The 17,426-nt window shown below is 36.6% G+C and overlaps 1 protein-coding gene and 2 long non-coding RNA genes across 3 annotated transcripts; all 3 read left to right on the forward strand.

Moving 5' to 3' along the window:
* The first annotated feature begins 511 nt into the window (after positions 1 to 511).
* On the forward strand, positions 512 to 1,228 carry LOC144630012 (uncharacterized). The gene is made up of 3 exons (XR_013566444.1): positions 512 to 659; positions 786 to 851; positions 1,135 to 1,228. It is a non-coding gene; the product is annotated as an uncharacterized LOC144630012 (long non-coding RNA).
* Positions 1,229 to 2,797: 1,569 nt separating this feature from the next.
* Positions 2,798 to 5,393, forward strand: LOC144629737 (WAP four-disulfide core domain protein 18-like). The gene is made up of 4 exons (XM_078487956.1): positions 2,798 to 2,815; positions 3,510 to 3,690; positions 4,413 to 4,553; positions 5,270 to 5,393. The coding sequence occupies exons 1-4, from the start codon at positions 2,798 to 2,800 to the stop codon at positions 5,275 to 5,277; spliced, it is 348 nt and encodes a 115-aa protein (XP_078344082.1). The 3' UTR covers positions 5,278 to 5,393.
* A 1,518-nt stretch (positions 5,394 to 6,911) lies between these two features.
* On the forward strand, positions 6,912 to 15,875 carry LOC144631166 (uncharacterized). Its single transcript, XR_013566685.1, has 4 exons — positions 6,912 to 7,087; positions 7,974 to 7,998; positions 8,716 to 8,902; positions 15,765 to 15,875. It is a non-coding gene; the product is annotated as an uncharacterized LOC144631166 (long non-coding RNA).
* Positions 15,876 to 17,426: the final 1,551 nt, after the last annotated feature.

The following is a 17,426-nucleotide window of genomic DNA, read 5'->3' on the forward strand; positions in this document are numbered from 1 at the left end:
ACAGAAAATATAAAATTTTTATCGATGATATTTAATTTGTATTAAGAAATATCAAGAGAAAATAAGGGGACAGAGAGGTCCCCTTAATTTCACTTGGAAATATGAATTACAACATCGATACCACAAATGAATTGATAAGTTGATGAAATTGAAATTTTAAAATAAAGTTTACGTATCACCGATATTTAGTCAACATACCAAGTCACTATAGACAAAATTTCGTTGAAGCTGAGACAATGATTTTAAAAAATAATAAAAAATAAGGTAAAAAACATAGTTGAATCTTGTTAATCACCAACTACCTATTAATACTGTATGCAGAATTATCAATTATAGATTTTCAACTAACATACGTGATTTCATGATTTATGAATAAAATTGTGTTGCGGTAACATCAATATATTTCATGATGATATATCTTTGGCCTAATTTATTTCCTCTCCTTATCGTTGTATCTTGCTAACATTAATGCATCAATATCAATCAACATATTTATGACAAGCTTAAGTACATCACATAAAAGTGAACTAAGCTGTACTAGTTTAGGGAATGCTTATATTTCTCCTGAACGTGAAATTCAGCACGGAATATACTCCGATCTTGTAGTCGCACCTCGATCAACGATCAGTGCAGTTACAGTTTTAAAAGGTGTCAGTAAGGTATGTCGGAGAGCCTCAGTAACAAAATATATCAATAAGCAATGCACAAGTAAAACTTTTGAGATTTATACATTGCGAACGTTTTTTGATTTTCAAATTTATATTTATTTTCTCGATTTCTTGTAGAGCTGAGCCATGAAGCGTTTCATCATTGCAATTGTGTTGCTATCTACTGTGTGCACTCTTTTGAGTGTAAGTATACCTTTTCGTACTATTTTCAATCTTAGGGAAACGTACGTTTTAGAACGAAACTTTATTTTTGTGATTTTACAAATATTTTCATATCCTTGGTTCACTCCACTAATTTTGTGTCTGGTTAATTCAAAAATCCCGAGAGAATATGATTATCTATTGAAAAATTCCATTCTTCTAACAGTTATATTTTTCATCTCGCCTGCTTTAGAAGAAACCTAAAGTTTATTTTTTCAGAAGATTTAATCACCACTAAATAATTTTAACTTATTTCCTTTGGAAGGATGAAGTGATGGGATCCTCCCTCAGGAACAAAAGAGCAGGTAATATTACATAAAAATGATAAATTTATCTTGTATGTAGTTCACGATAGTTTGGAAAATTTATATTAGGTGTGCATAACACGGGGAATAAAGTGAAAAAGATTTTAACACGACTGGAAAAAATATTTATCTTTTATTAGATAATTACATTGAGACGGCCGAAGCAGTACGTCCGACCTTAAATTTGAAAACTTTGGAAAACTGTTTGAGGGTGATCCTCGGACATTTTCCTAAGTCTGGCTGTTTTTAAGTGACATGTTAAGACTAAGGGCCTCTTTACATGAGAGCCGAGATGAGTTTCGTCCCGGGATGAAAAAAATTTCATTTTACATGAACGTGTTCATCCCGGGATAAGTCGTCCCGCCCGAGTTGAATTCATCTCGCCCGTGCTTACATAACATTACATTTCATCCCGGGAAGGACTGTTTACATGGGGTTTTTCGTCACGTTTCATCCCGGGATGAAATCGTCCCGAGATGAACTCATCCCGGGACGAAATCATGTATCATCATGTAAACAGCAACAAGAAAATGACCAGACACCGAGATGAATTCATCCAGGGACGAAAGTCATCCCGGGACGAAAACTCTCATGTAAAGAGGCCCTAAGCAATAACTAATCGCGCAAGAGAAATTTTTTTTTCATGGATTACATGTGTAACAAAATATTCATGCATAAAGATGAGATGTTCAACATGGCACGAGCATGAGACAAAGGGCCTCTTTACATGAAAGCCGAGTTGAGTTTCATCCCGGGGTGAATTTCGTCCCGGGATGAAAAAATTTTCATTTTACATGAGCGTGTTCATCCCGGGATGCTGGGACGTAAGTCGTCCCGCCCGAGTTGAATTCATCTCGCCCGTGCTTACATTACTTTATATTTCATCCCGGAAAGACTGTTTACATGACGTTTTTCGTCACGTTTCATCCCGGGATGACATTTCAACTCGGTGTTTCATCCCGGGATGAAATCGTCCCGGGATGAGTTCATCCCGGGACGAAATCATGTATCATCATGTAAACAGCAACAAGAAAATGACCAGACACCGAGATGAATTCATCCCGGGACGAAAGTCATCCCGGGACGAAAACTCTCATGTAAAGAGGCCCAAAGAAAAATTCTGAGTCCTCGACGGGAATCGAACCCATGGCCTCCCAGATGGGTTCGATTCCCGTCGAGGACTCAGAATTTTTCTTTGTCCCATGCTCGTGTCATGTTGAACATCTCATCTTTATTATTACCGAGCTTGAAATTTACCATCTTTATTATTCACTAAAATATTCATAGTTTTACACCACTGCAAACATGCAAACAGCCTGTTCAATACCTAAAATCAGCGAAACAGGACATTTTTATAAAATATTAGACCAGCTAGCAATTATTTTGACTATTGCTTGTCCAATATATATTTATTTTAGTATAAAGGACTGATTTTAGTGTTTGTCATGTATAGCAAAGCCAGAATGTCCCGCGCCAACGATGGGCATTTGTATTCATCAATGTTCTGTAGATTCTGATTGCCCTCAAGGGAGACTTTGCTGCTTTAACGGATGTGGGCGGCAATGCATGTAACCAGGTAATTATTAGTTTATAATAAATTAACGGTTCAACTTGCAATTGAGCATGATTGGCATAAAACTCGTATGAGTTCGAGTTAGAATATTAAAGAGCAAGAGTTCAAATATCGATTTTTAAGGTTCTTTTTTTGAGTTAAATCGCGATAAATCTGAAATAGTGTTATCCTTACCAATATCGACATATGAAAGCTTACCCTTACTTAACAACCGAAACGCTTACCCAAACCTTAATGTAGCTTAAACCGGAATGCTTTAAAGGCTAACTGGAGTGTTTTTATGGCAGAAAAAAGTAACTGTTTTAATATAACTCAAACTCGATTTTTTTTCACTTGTACTCGATATTTGATCTCGAATCATATGAAATGCATGTGAAGGCCCTGCGGATATTCTCAACCCTTTCAGCACAATTTCGAGAGGAATTAACACAATTGCTCAGAAGTCACCAACGATTAAACAAAGGTACCAGAAATCTATCTTTTTCGTAGTGTTTGTTTTGTTCCGTTTTATTGCTGAGACTTGAGTGTAAATTACGATTTCAATAGATGAATTAAACTGGTTTACACGTATGCAAGCGAGCACTTGTGTTTGTTGTTTTCGTGTTTTCTATTGTTATATTTTGCAGTTCTTGATATTCACCTCAGAAAATTATACTAAAACAATTATTCGCCTCAGCTACAGGCTCTGTGATTATTGTTGTTACTCAACAATAATCACAGACCATAGGCGAATAATTGTTTTAGTATAATTTCTAGCATTAGAAGCTATCAGTAGGGCTTCAGCAGTGTTTTGTATTTGCAGGTCCGATACTGGACCAGCCGAAATGTCCTAAACTTAAACCTGGGACGGTAGGCTTTTGTGTTGAAGCATGCTCCGGAGACAATGACTGCCCAGCTGGTTATCTGTGTTGCTCAAACGGATGTGGACACACATGCCAACCAGGTAATAAGTTAACAACATGCGAATTTTTGGTGTCTAATCTCTCAGTTTGTTACTCATTTAAACACTGATCAAAAATATACCTAAGAAGTGGGTTAGGTAATTAAAGAACGACATGAAATTTCGGCAAATTTTGCATTTCTTTTATTCAAATATGGGAAAACTATCAGGATCAGATCCAGAAAATTCACAAAGGGGGGCCGAAGAAACTGTGGCGAGAGCGTAATATCCCCGCCACCTCCCCCCCCCCCTCCAATAAAAAATTCACTTCGTTGACATGCTGCTTTCAGCATTCTGATTGCACAACACCACTCACAAGTTGGTTAAAAATACAAGAAATTAGGAAGTTCCCCCACCTCCCCCCCCCCCCCCATACACTCTTATCCTCCCCTGGCTATTTTTTCTGACCGAAATTTGTTTGTATCCTTATATACATGTACTGTAAAAATAAGTTGTTGCTGATACCTCTTTAACAATTGGAAGCTCATATAAAAACATAAATACATGCATTTATTATCCAATTCCGCTTCGTGGATTGTGTGTAAAATCGCTCTACATTTTTACTCGTCATTTGTATTTTGAATCGCCCTTTAGGCTCGCCAAAATACTTCAAGACTCGTAAAAAACATACAGCGATACTACACCCGAACTTCCTAACAAGATTATATATAATTTCTAGCATTAGAAACTATCAGTAGGACTTCAGCAGTGTTTTCTATTTGAAGTTCCGACACTGGGCCAACCGAAATGTCCTAAACTTAAACCTGGGACGGTAGGTATTTGTGTTGAAGCATGCTCCGGAGACAGTGACTGCCCAGCTGGTTATTTGTGCTGCTCAAACGGATGTGGACACACGTGCAAACCAGGTAATAATGCGAATTTTTGCTGTAAATATTAATTTTTTTAAAGGAGCAATGTCACGATATTTTGCATTTTTCTGATTACTCTCAAATTGAAGGAAACCTCAAAATAGCAGTTTTCTAACGTAGAAAGACACCAAAGGAGTAATAAAAATCCGAAAATAACCAAGGATGGTTTCAACTGACGAAGATTAGGACGGATTACAAATGAGAAACTTGAAAAAACTTGCCAATTTTTTCGAGATGCGTTGTCCGTGACGCAGCTCTTTTAAAGGGACAGTATCACGAGAGATTTTCTAACTATTTTGTGTGAACAAAATGACCTTTGAAAATCAAAGAAAGGCATAAATTAAATTCGTTCTCCAAGATGCGAATTGAACAAGATCAATGGTTTTATTAAAGTTTCTTCCAAGCAAAACTGTCAAACTTGTAAACGTTGGCCAGACGTTGTCAAGCTTTAGATCATTCCTTTCCTACCAGTCTGTAACCATGCACACTACAGTATAACACTTCATAACTAGTACAGTACATTGTAGCAAGGCTACTGTTAGTGGATTTCCAATTTACACCAACACCTTTATTCGACTTTCATGTAGCACTAATTGTTGTCGACACTACCCCTTTAATCTCTCGGTTTATTACTCATTTAAGCACTTATTAAAAATAATGTACTGTAAAAATAAGTTGTTGCTTATACCTCTTTGACTGTATTTGCATTACAGGGCAGTGAACCACAAAGAACACAACACAACAGTTCGTGAAAACTGAAGCTACTGGACGTATACTAAGTACAGTTTAAGTACACTTGTTAGTTATCAAATGGCACGAAACAGGTGTAAAAATCAATAAAAGACCTCAGTAGCTTACTGTGTGTTGTCTCCGCCTTCCGTCCAAATTCAATTTTGGAAATATTAAACTATTTTCATCTTGGAAAAGTTGTCGAACATCCCTTTTCGTAACTTTTGTTTACCCCACTACTGTAAGTACTTGAAATCAGCAAATCAGAACAGAAAGTCGGCTTTTCGGAGTCTTGAGTTATGTCAATGATTCAAATTCAAATGAAAGCTATTAAGCCGTTTTTTTTTTATGCTGTTCTGTTTATAATGCTGAACAAGGTGGTTCTTATTTGACGGCTGCGGATAAAACCTCCAAATGAACTGCTATCGAGCAGTACTTTCATGTTTGTACTCTATGAATGTGAGAAGACAGTGCGTTATTGAAAACGTTTGATTGAAAACACAAGAGCCACTTACCGTATTTATTCGATTTAGCGCCCTGGGCGCTTATTAAAATTTTGGACTTTGAGGGTGGGCGTTTATTTGAGGTGGGCGCTTATTCGAGGCTGGGCGCTTATTAAATTTTCACCATTTTTAGCAAGTAGTACGTTTATTTTGCAAGAAAGGAATGTATAATAACTAAACGTGAAAGTTTCTATAAAAATACTAAAAAACTCGGTCTTTGGGATCGTCTCTTAGTCAATTATAATCTCAACTTCAGCAATAATCAAAATTCCTCTTGTGCCCTCATTTTAGGCGGGTGGGGGGTGGGCGCTTATTCGAGGCTGGGCGCTTATTAACTTTTCCTACCTACAGGGTGGGTGCTTATTCGAGGTTGGGCGCTTAATCGAATAAATACGGTATTAATTAATTCATGCAAATCTTGAATTTTCACGATCATCTGAATGCATGACAAATGATCACTTCACCTCTGTCCGGTTTTTGATTTGGCTTGATCTTTCACTTAAGTAAGGGGTCGACCACGACTTCACAGAAAACTAATTCGATTTCCGTTTCATGAATTATGCTAAATCACCATTTACGCCTAATTCGTAGATCAAGTTTAACGAAAAAACTGAAACGGTCATTTCTCGTTTCACGCCAAAAAAAGTATGCAACAATATACTAACACACTCACTGCACAAAAAGCACATCCGAGTACACTATCAAGAAAATTGAACAAATTTGCATGACTTCATCTTAAAATAGTACAATCTTATAGTCAGGAAACACATTAACAATTTTATATTATCGCTCAAAGACGGCAAGTCACGATTAAAGAAAATTCCTAGCAAGCTCGAACCAGTTGGTGAGTCTCGAAAGATTTTCTCATTTTAAAGGTAAGTGCACCGTATTAAAGAAAAAAGTGAGCTTTTTACTTATAAGCTTAGCAAACTGTGAAAATCCACTTAACTTGCAACTGGTATTTTTTCTAAGTTAATTCAAGAGAATTTTCTCGTTTAAATTTTTCAACAGCTGAACAAATCATGCTGCTGACACCGAGTCACTGCATGGCTAAATGGCTAATTGAAAACAACAGCTAATTCAACCTAAAGGGTGTTTAATTTACCCTATATCCTAACAAGCTAAGCATTTCAACTTGCTAATTGTCGCAGCACAATAGTTTTTGTTTAGAAACTAATTCCCCTGGTTCATTTTTCAGCAATACGAACTCTTTATTTTACAGACAGCGCATTGAAATCGTACACCATCATGAATGGAAAACTGTTGATGATCTTACTGGTGTGCTTTATGCTCAGCAACGTAAGTACCAAATTAATACTTTGATGCAAAACTGTTAAAGGAAAGGTTTCAAGTGAGTCGGTGTAGTGCGTTGTCAACAATTACCGAAGAAATCTCGAATAAGATTCTTTTTCTTTTCTGGAGAAGGTAAGATAAGCTGGTTAAGATTGACTAAGATTGGTCACAAACGGTGAACGTTCAATATTTCCATATGATTTGCCACACGGATCCGTGTAAATCTTGACGCTGATCCTTAAGGCTCAATGTGCTGACACATTTTTATTGAAAACCACAGTGAATGAACTTTATTAACGTGTTTAAAATGTATCTAGTAGAGGGAGAACACTATGCTAATAGGGGACACCTAACATAGAATTAACTGAATTATGACGCTAATCATTGAAAACAAGAACAATATCAATTTACAGGATCAAAACATTTAAGAGGCTATTGTCACGGGTATTTCGCAGATTTTTGGTCCAAACTGTTCTGAAATAAGTGGTAGGCAACTTTCCGCATGAAAAAACATTATCGTTGAATATTTTACTGAAGGTATAAGAAACTTCGGATTTGAATATCGATTTTGGAAGGCGCGCGAAAACAACTTGAAAACGTGTGCTAACGTTTTAAAATTGCAATCCATCCGCAGCCAAACGCGCTTATAATCAGTTTTCAATGTAGCAATTGTTAATAAATTTATAACTAAAAATATAAATTTGGGCTGGTCAAAAGTCCGTTAAAGTCCGTGACATAGTCTCTTTAAAGAGTTGCATAAGTGGTACTATGAATAATATCCTTAGAAATCTGGAGTGCGAATGCGCAGCTTAAATGACTAAGTAAGAGTCCTTAATCAGTCTCTCAATATGACGATCTGAATCAATATGATTGATTTTTTTTTTGCTTGTAGGTCCCTGAATGCTCTGCACGACCAGGTATTAGACCGTAATAGTGAGTAAATATAATAATTAAAAATAGCGAACACTGAACCGATAGGCTGAGTGATCAATATTGAATAACCGGTGATCAACATTGAATTGAAATTTATCGAAATTAAACAGACAATGCGTAACGTCGAGTACAAGCCGTAAGCGGTACAATCTTTTCTAAGTGAACTTATTAGGATTCTTGATCTATTTTAGAAATATTTTTATCCTTTTAAAGGAAACATCCTCTCTTACGAGAAGTTTATGTTGAATTACCTGGAATAATGTCAAAATTCAGAAAAAAAAATTGTTCATGGCTAGCTTTCAATCCGCTGTTATTTTATTCAAATAATGTTACACCTTCTGTGCTCTGTTATTCAAAAATTTTGCGATGTATTATACGCATAATACGCCTGCCGATGGCTCTGCAATTGACAGAAATATAGCATTTCTTTGAAACATCTTGTCTTCTTTTCATTTTCTGAATATCAGTTATTAAAATTCATTTTTTCGGATAAGCCTTTATTCTATTCTAGTAAAAACAAGATTTTGGTATTTTCTTGTGCTTACACTTCTTCCTAGTGAGGACAAGAAGGAGTGTGCTTGTTCTTTTTATACTTATGCCTCCAACTATTAATTAGAGAATAATTCTAAAAAAAAATGACACGAACAATGAATTCAAATTTTATGATTTGTTAGTTAAAGTGTGGCACCTCTCTCTTTCAGAAGAGAAGCCGTGTAGAGACCCGCTTCCTGATATTCACTGCGGACGCGGTCCGAACAGACAGGACTGTCCAGCGGGATACGCATGCGTCATTCATCCAACTGACCGCTATGCTGTTTGTTGCCCGGATGTGAGCAACGGACGTTACATTCAAGGAAAATAGCAGTGATGTTTAACCAAAGTTGGCAGGTATTTGATCATGGGTAATCTGTTACAAGCTTATAACTTCAAATAAAGACATTACACCCAAATTATGTGACTAACTGAGCAGCTTTTATTAAGCATTGTAATAAAAATAAGGGGAAAGTTGGAATTGGAAACTGCTTGAGTTCTAATGAATGTTTCAAATAACCAAAGTTTATGACTGTCTCAGCAGTTCCTATGCAACTTTTAACTCAAAATCAGGAGAAAGTTGGCAATCGTTTGAGTTCAAATGGATGTCACAGACAACCAAACAATGTGACTGTCTGACTGTTTCTCCATAATTAAGCATTTGGTTAAAAACATACTTGAGTTGCAATATGTGGATGTCACAGACAGCAGAAGGTAGGCATTCCCCGATTATGCTAGCATTTTTTGGCATAATTTGGCTTAACGAGCATTTTTTACACTTTTTCTCAAAAAAGAATTGCTAGCATAATTTAGCATTTTTTGCCAATTTTATCTTCATTTTTGTCAACAAAAGCAAAAATTTGCATGTTTTGTTGTTCAAACACTTCTAAAGACCTTTAGGGAACTCCAATTCTTTAAGCTTTCCACAAAAATGTGTCTGTTAGTTGTGACTTGCAATTGGAAGAAGGTCTAGCCGGTCAGCGGTTAATTTTCAAGGTTGTACCGAGTCCTTGCTTAAAATCAAAACAAGATGGCGTCAGCCACGCCATTGTCATGCCCTGGTTGACTACTTGCAAGCAAGTGCTTTGAGTATGTCATGGAATATTTAGATGTCTACAAAGGACAAGTGAACAAAGAGCTAACGTTGTGTTATACACTTGTTATATATAGTAGGAAAAATTGGAAAGATGTTATTTTTTAATATTATTAATCAGTTAAATGAGTTAACGTAAAACACATGCACATGGTGTCTATTTTGTATGTATTTCTTTAAAATAAAGCAAAGCATTTTTCAAACCAAAAGAGCATAATTTGAGCAATTTTTGGGCAGCAAAAGAGAATTGCTAGAAGCATAAAATGCCAGTTTTACTAGCATTATTGGGAAATGCCAGGCCGAAGGATGTGACTGTAAATAGGTTCTCTTGATCCCCTATTACTTTTTTATTTTATTTTTATGACTATAAACTCGTTAATTGTAGCTGCGAATGGGTGACGAATCAATCTTTAGCCATGTGTAGGAAATTACCAGTCACTTTAATTTCATTCGGACTCTTTACTCAATTAAAATTAAAGGGGGGTGCAGCGCATTTCTTAACCTTGAATCCTTTTTCGTTTCAGAGTCGTGATGTATTGAGTAGTTGAAGGGATTCATCGCCATAGATTGAACTCAAATTATGTGTACTCTTGCGTCTTTAGATTATAACGAACAACGTTGTTATCTCTCCATGTTCGCTCATAGGCACACCAGAGAGCTTTAAATAGATGAAATAAAAAAAATGTTCGTTGCAAATATGTTAGCGTAATGATTTTAATTAATATAATTAAATGGAAGGCAAGATTAGAACATACTGTTCAGTTGTGGTACTTGGAGTTGAAGGAAGTTTGGTGTGACCCTTTTTGGTTCTATTACAGTTCTAATGTCTTGAGAAAAGAATTTGATGAAAAGTACCGGTAATTAAACACGCAGGTTCCCCATTACAAGCTATTACAGAATTTTGGCGGAATCTTGGTACTGGTTTATCCCGTAAAAAGAGGTTCTAACTCTGTTAGACTGAAGTGTGTTATAATATAAAGAATGTGTGATTCACCTATTTATACCATGCCATAGAAAATACAGCCAATCAGAAAACAGGAAAGCCGTTGAATATTCGAAAAATACAAGTGACTCGTCCGATATTTAACAATTATTCCACGAGCGCGCGTTGGATATGAGATAATAGCGCCGAGTTGGCTATAACGATCCTATATCCAACAAGCGCGAGTGGATAATTGTTTTATTAAAAACGCCCAAAGAATTGCAAAATTGGCTTCCAAGCCATATACCATATTTGTGGTCAATGGTATATGAGCTCATATACCATTGCCTGTTGACCAACCAAACGCAGGAATTGCAATATACCATTGTTAGTTTTTAATAATCCATAGTATACCACTCGAAAGCGTTGCGTAACTTGTATTTTTCTATCGGCAAGCATGTACATTTCAGCTATTTTTATCCGATCATACTTGAGAATTCGCACGCTACTTATTGGATTACTGCTAGGTAAGGAACAACTGCAATATTCTTCTCATTGTTTCATGAAATCCACAAAAATTTACCACAAAGAGAAAACAAGAATCCCATTACCTTAATATGGGAAATCAGTGCTTGTGTTAATTAAGGTATTTGAAATTAACGCGACTTAAATTAACGCGAATTGAAGGAAAAATAACTTCTCAATAAATAACGCGAGAGAGGGGCTAACATTTCAAAATGAAGGAAATTAACGCGACGTCCACAAAGGAAAGCAAATAATTGAGACAACAGTGTCAAGTTTATTTCAACACTATGCGTATAATCTTTAACGGAAACAATGTTCGTGGTACTTTCCCAAAAGTAGGGGTTAAGCGAAAGAATCTGACCACTTCGAGCGTTCTACCCTAATAAAATATTGCTTTTTCATAGTAGTCAAGAACGTCTGGACTGTATCGAGAAATTGGGGCCAAAAAAATGGAAATTAAGGTCATGGAAATTAACGCTCCACTTTATTTACGGCGCGGAAATTAACGTTAACAAAAATTAACGCGACTTATATTAACACGAATTTTCGTAATTCGCGTTAATTTCATGAGGCGTTAATTTCCTATAATAAGGTAAGTGTTTCGTGAAATCCTTTCATGTAAAACAAAGGACTCAATCGTTAGGTTACAACTCTTGGCTAGTTTTTTTCTGTGTGATTGACAGTTAATTTATTGTTAGCAAAAGAGTAGGACTCATTTGTTCATCTCATCTGTTTCTCTTAAAGCCGATGAGAAGCCGTGAATCGTTTAAACTTAGAGATGTAATTGGCTAGCATGAGTTCCGGAATAAAGTTGGGAAAAAGAAAATAAAAAATTGAACGTGACATGTTCATTAACTCAACACGGAATAGGAAATGGGAATGAACAAGCTTCAATATTTCAATTATTTTTTTTTTGGACAAAACGTTGCTCGGCAATTAAACACGTAGGCTAAGGTGAAGCATATACTTGCATTCTTCAGGCCACTCCCATAAAACTGTTCGGCAGATACGAAGAAAAAAAACGAAATTGCGCGTCAGAAATGTAAGTAAAATGTGTTTTTAACAAAAAAAAAGGTTTCCCCAAAGGTAACTAATCATTGATAATGTTTTTTTTCATTAGTGAAAGTTAGCCACGACGCACGCACGACGCAAACCCATGACCCATCCACCCACGCGATTTAGCCTCACCCGAATTTTCATGATCGTGTCCACCTTTTTGAAAGCTAGTAGAACAAACGATCACTTCACGTTTTTCCAGTTCTTGATCTTTCACGTAAGTGTCGGGACGACTACGAAATCACCATTCATGGAAAACTAATTAAGAAATAAGATCGAATCGAATCGAATTATGCTAAATCACCACTCACAGCTATTTCGCAGCGAAGAAACGAAGAAACAAAGAAACTAAAACAGTCATTTCTCGTTTCACACCAAACAAAATATGTAACAATATATTCCACGACCACGAACTTACTGCACACATTGATGAATCTGAATAGTTTTTCAGAATAAAAGGTAAAAGCTAGCTTTTTACATATTAGATAAGCAAGCTATGACAATCCACTTTACAGTATTTTTGAGTTTTAAAACCAAGAGAACTCTCTATTTTTAATTTTTCAACAGCTGAACAAATCATGATCATACTGCCATGACACCGAGTCAGAGCATGACAAATTGAGGTTAACTTAAAACAACAGCTGATTCGCCAAAAAAGGTGTTTAATTTACCCTATATACTAACAAGTTAAGCATTTGAGCTTGATCACTATCACAAAACGAGAGCTTCTTAAAAAACTAGCCCACTTAACTCATTTTCCAGCAATACGAACTCTGTTTTACAGAATCTGTGACGCATAGAAATTGTATACCATGAATGGAAAATCGTTAATGATTTTATTGGTGTGCTTTATGCTCATCAGCCAAGTAAGTATCCAGAAATACGTATACTAACATGTAAAATACGACTTGTTTTTTAATTTTCTAATGGAGACTTGTCGCGATTAAGTGAGTTTTCGTTTCGTTGTCAGATAGTACACTTAACCAAAGCAATCTTGAACATGTTTTCTTTCTTTTTAGTGGAGGTAGATTTAGGTGGGGTCACGAACAATGAACGTGCAACATTTCGACACGATTTTCAAGATTGGTGTCAGTCTTAAAGGAAAGAAGATTCTTACGGCTCATTGTGCTGACACATTTTTAATGAAACCCACAAGCCAACAAAGGCTTGAAAATCTCTGATACTTAGAGTGGCTAAAATTTAACTGAAGTTTATTATACAAAAGTAAAGAGGTGATATTTATACACCTGGCTGTCCTATGACTGATATCCTTAGAAATTTTAAGTCAGAATGATTTCTTTACGAATAGTTGGGTTAATAGAGCACTAAATACAGTTTGCATCAATATGATAAAATTCTATTTTTCACTTGCTTGTAGGTTCCCAAATGCTCCGCAAGACCAGACCACAGTGAGTAATATGTAGTAGATAAAATATGAGCAGGAGATGTGATCGGCGCGCCATTGTTAACGGCCATACAGATCGGACACGAATATCTTATTCTACTTTTGAAATGAAAACAATAAATTGAATGCAAAGTATTGTTATGCGATTCAGTGGAGATCTGTATCAAAAGTAAATGAACACTTATTAGCTGAGCAGGGTTGGTATCAAAAGTTAATTCTATTGTTTGATTTGTATGGGGTTTACAGTTGTGTACATGTGATCTGAATACTGTGCTGGGATTGGTTTGCACCCTCATGAATAGTTAATATATTTTACAATGATGTTTACAGCTTTTCTGAATTGATTATTAAAACTTATGAACATTGAACATTGAAGATCAACATTGGATTATCAATGATCAACATGCATTAACTAAATATTTATCGAATTTTAACAGATAACGAAAAATATTGGATCTAGGGGTCGGGACAAAATTAGGGAAGACTAAGACGGATTACAAACGACAAACTTGAAAAATCGAGGCCTAATCTTTAAGACGCGCTAACCGTCAAGCTCCTCTAAAAAATTAATAGGCTTGACGGCGAGGAGAGGCAACTAAAATTAAGACCAATAATATCATTTTATAGAGTTGTTACAAAAAATGTGACGAGCAATGAACTTGATGATTTGTTAATTAAAGTATGGGACCTCTCCCTTTCAGTCAAAAAGCCGTGTAGAAACCCGCTGTCTGATATTTTCTGCGGGCGCGGACTGAACAGATAGGACTGTCCCGCGGGATACACATGTGTCATTCATCCAACTGATGACCGCCATGCTGTTTGAAGACGAAAATTACATTCAAATGTGGTAATCAGAGATCTTGAACCAAAGCTGGAAGGTATTTTAGTAACCTGTTATACGCTTTTGACTACAAATGGAGACATTATACGGCGCTTTGGCTAAAACAGGCTTCTCAGACACCCACAGTATGCAGACTGGGATTCCAACCCTTCCGATTTGATTGGGAGTATCCCCTCCCAACTGATTATAAAATTCTGAAAACAAGGAAAAAATTGCTAATCTTAAGTACTTTTTCGCGAACTGAGTGTAACAAAAGTAAAGAAAAGCACCAAAAATGTCTGTGAAAAGAATGAAGACCTTATAGCAAAACTCAGAAATGATGTCAAATGCCGCAAATAGCACTTGAGAGAACCTAAATTTTCAAAATTTCCCGGGGGAACATGCCCCCAGACCCCCCAGGAGGCTTGCACCTTCAGCGCTAAAAAATACTCCCTATTTTCTTCAAAGAGGGTTGAAATCTCTGAGTATGTAACTTTTTTAAACACTGCAATAAAGGTCACAGGCAAAAGTTGGATATCGAAACTGCTTGAGTTCAAATGAATGTCATAGATAACCAAAGTTTATGACTATCCCAATCGACAGTTTTTAAACAAATTTTGAGTGAATATCAGCATAAAGTTGGCAAATGCTTGAGTTAAAATGGGTGTCACAAGATTTTTTTATTTAACTATATGATTTCATTTGCATTCAAGTACTAACCCTCAGAAGGAATTTGTGTAGTACTATTGTAAATTACCCATTGATAACCTCTTTATCATTGATACATTGAGTAGAACACAGCGTCCTTTTGAGCAACACCCCCCCCCCCCCCCCTCCTTCCCCCGTCCCCTACGAGTTCACCAGTTTTGGCGATCGTGAAAATAATCCTGTTGAGGTCCTAGTATAGATACAGTTTATTTTCAATTAATGTAGCTCTTTCTGTATAATTAGCAGCTGTTAAAGCCACAAATCATAGTAATTATCAAATGTGTAATCTTGAACGGATTTTTTATTTGGGAAAGAATTGAAGCGTCATAGAATCTTCTTTTCTGTTCAAACCTATTTTCCTGGCTATCCCCGTTTAGCCGGGAGAGGAGACAGGGCGCGAGGGACTGGGCAAAGGGAGAAGATATAGGAACTGAAATGAGAATCGGAGGGGTTCAAATCAGAAATGTAAGTAGGTTCTCTTGATCCCAGTGTTAAAATCTTCTATTACTATTACTTTGATTCTATTTTTACAACTATAGTAATTTACAGCTGAGATTGAGTAACGAATTAATCTTTAGCCATGTATAACAAAATTACCCGTCATGTTAGTTTTATTCGGACTCTTAGCCAAATTAAGATTAAAGGGGAATGCATTTCTTAACCTTGCTTTCTTTCTCTTTTTCATTTCAGAGTCCACTTGTATTGAGTAGTTAAACAGTTCCATCACCATATATCGAACTCAAATCATGTAGTTGCATCTTTAGATAGTAACATATAACATTGTTTGCGTAAGCTTTCCATGTAAGCACACCTGAGAGTTTAAATTGATGCAATAAAGGAGTGTATGTTACAATTATGTTGGAGTAATGTTGGACTGGAGCAATATCATTTAATGAGCGGCACGATACGACACCATTGTGGTGCATGGTGCTGAAGGAAGTTAGGTGTGGCCCTTTGAACACATTTGTGGAACACAGATTAAGATAGAAACCATCAGGAAATCGAGTAATATTTGTTTAAGTTGGACAAAAATCGAGTACCAGAATGATTTAAATCCTATTGCGTTAGTAAGTTATTATCCGTGATAACACCAACGACAATTTGTTATCAGAGTGCGAGAAAATGAATTTCACAGTTTTCACATGTCATTTTGCATCATAGCTTTGGGCTTCGTTTCTTTACTGCAGGATAAAAGTTTAGTGCTGACTGACGCGTAAGCACAAGGATTTTGAATAACACCTTTACTATTTGTTATGTTTCAAACAATAAATTGTATTTAATTGATATGTTTACTGGATTCCTCCATTTATTTAAACGTTTAAAACAGTTTCGAACTCCCTAGGGTTTCCACTCGAAAACCTAGGGAAGAATTACTCCCTTAAATCGCCTTGAATCAGCAAAATACACCGTGAAGGTAAGGTAACGCATTTTTTAAGAATTTTACAGTGTTCTTGTCCCCTAAAACGTATTGTAAATTATCGTGATCGCTATTACGTAATACTGTATGGCCGCAATGACTCACAGCTTGAGCTTTGGCCGCCTGTGTGCTGACCGAGGCAAAATTGGGCTTCCCGGTTTTGTGCCTGTGCATGATCTGTATGTCCTGACTTGTCACACATAGGCGAGAGAAAATTTTTCTATAACAGAAGTGTTTCTATGGAAAAATGTTGACTCGTCCCCCAAAGTCCAACCCAACCTTCAAGACCTTCAAGAGTAATCCCTACCCAGGTACCCTGTCCCCGTTCTAACTTCGTGATTTCTCATGTAAAACAGTTCGCTGTATTTTTATAGGGAAATGGGATCATGTTTACTGTAGGTAGTTCCGACCGATAGTTCGGTCGATATATCGGTCGAGAGTCGGTCGATAGTCGGTCACGGACAGTCGGTGGATACTCGGTCGACACTCGGTCGATGCTCGGTCGATAGTTTGTCGATATATCTGTCGAGATGTATATGTCGGCCCTGCTTGAATGAAATGCAAAGGCCACACAGAAGCCAATGCATGTCTACGTATCTTTTAGTATTCAGCACGTGCAGCTGCTCTCCTCTTCTACACATACTTCCCTTCGGTCTTGTCTTAAAGCTTTGATCGGACAACGTTAATTGAAATAGCTGTTTTTTTATAAAAAGCTCTCTCTCGCGGAGGGGCACGGTATGAGATCGACCAGGGATAACACCTCGTCATATAAACAGGCAATCAGAAACAGTTGGAGCGACAAACCCAGCCTTCCCCCTAAATCCTTTTACGCGGAGTGCGATACAGTAACGCGGCAAGCTAGGTTTGACCCATTAAAAGCATAGTTACTGGCTATCGGTAATGAGGTTAATATTTTTATTTGGAATTGATGATTT

This window comes from Oculina patagonica, chromosome 11, assembly GCF_052425735.1.
Source record: "Oculina patagonica isolate OP01 chromosome 11, crgOcupat, whole genome shotgun sequence".
Lineage (NCBI taxonomy): Eukaryota > Metazoa > Cnidaria > Anthozoa > Scleractinia > Oculinidae > Oculina > Oculina patagonica.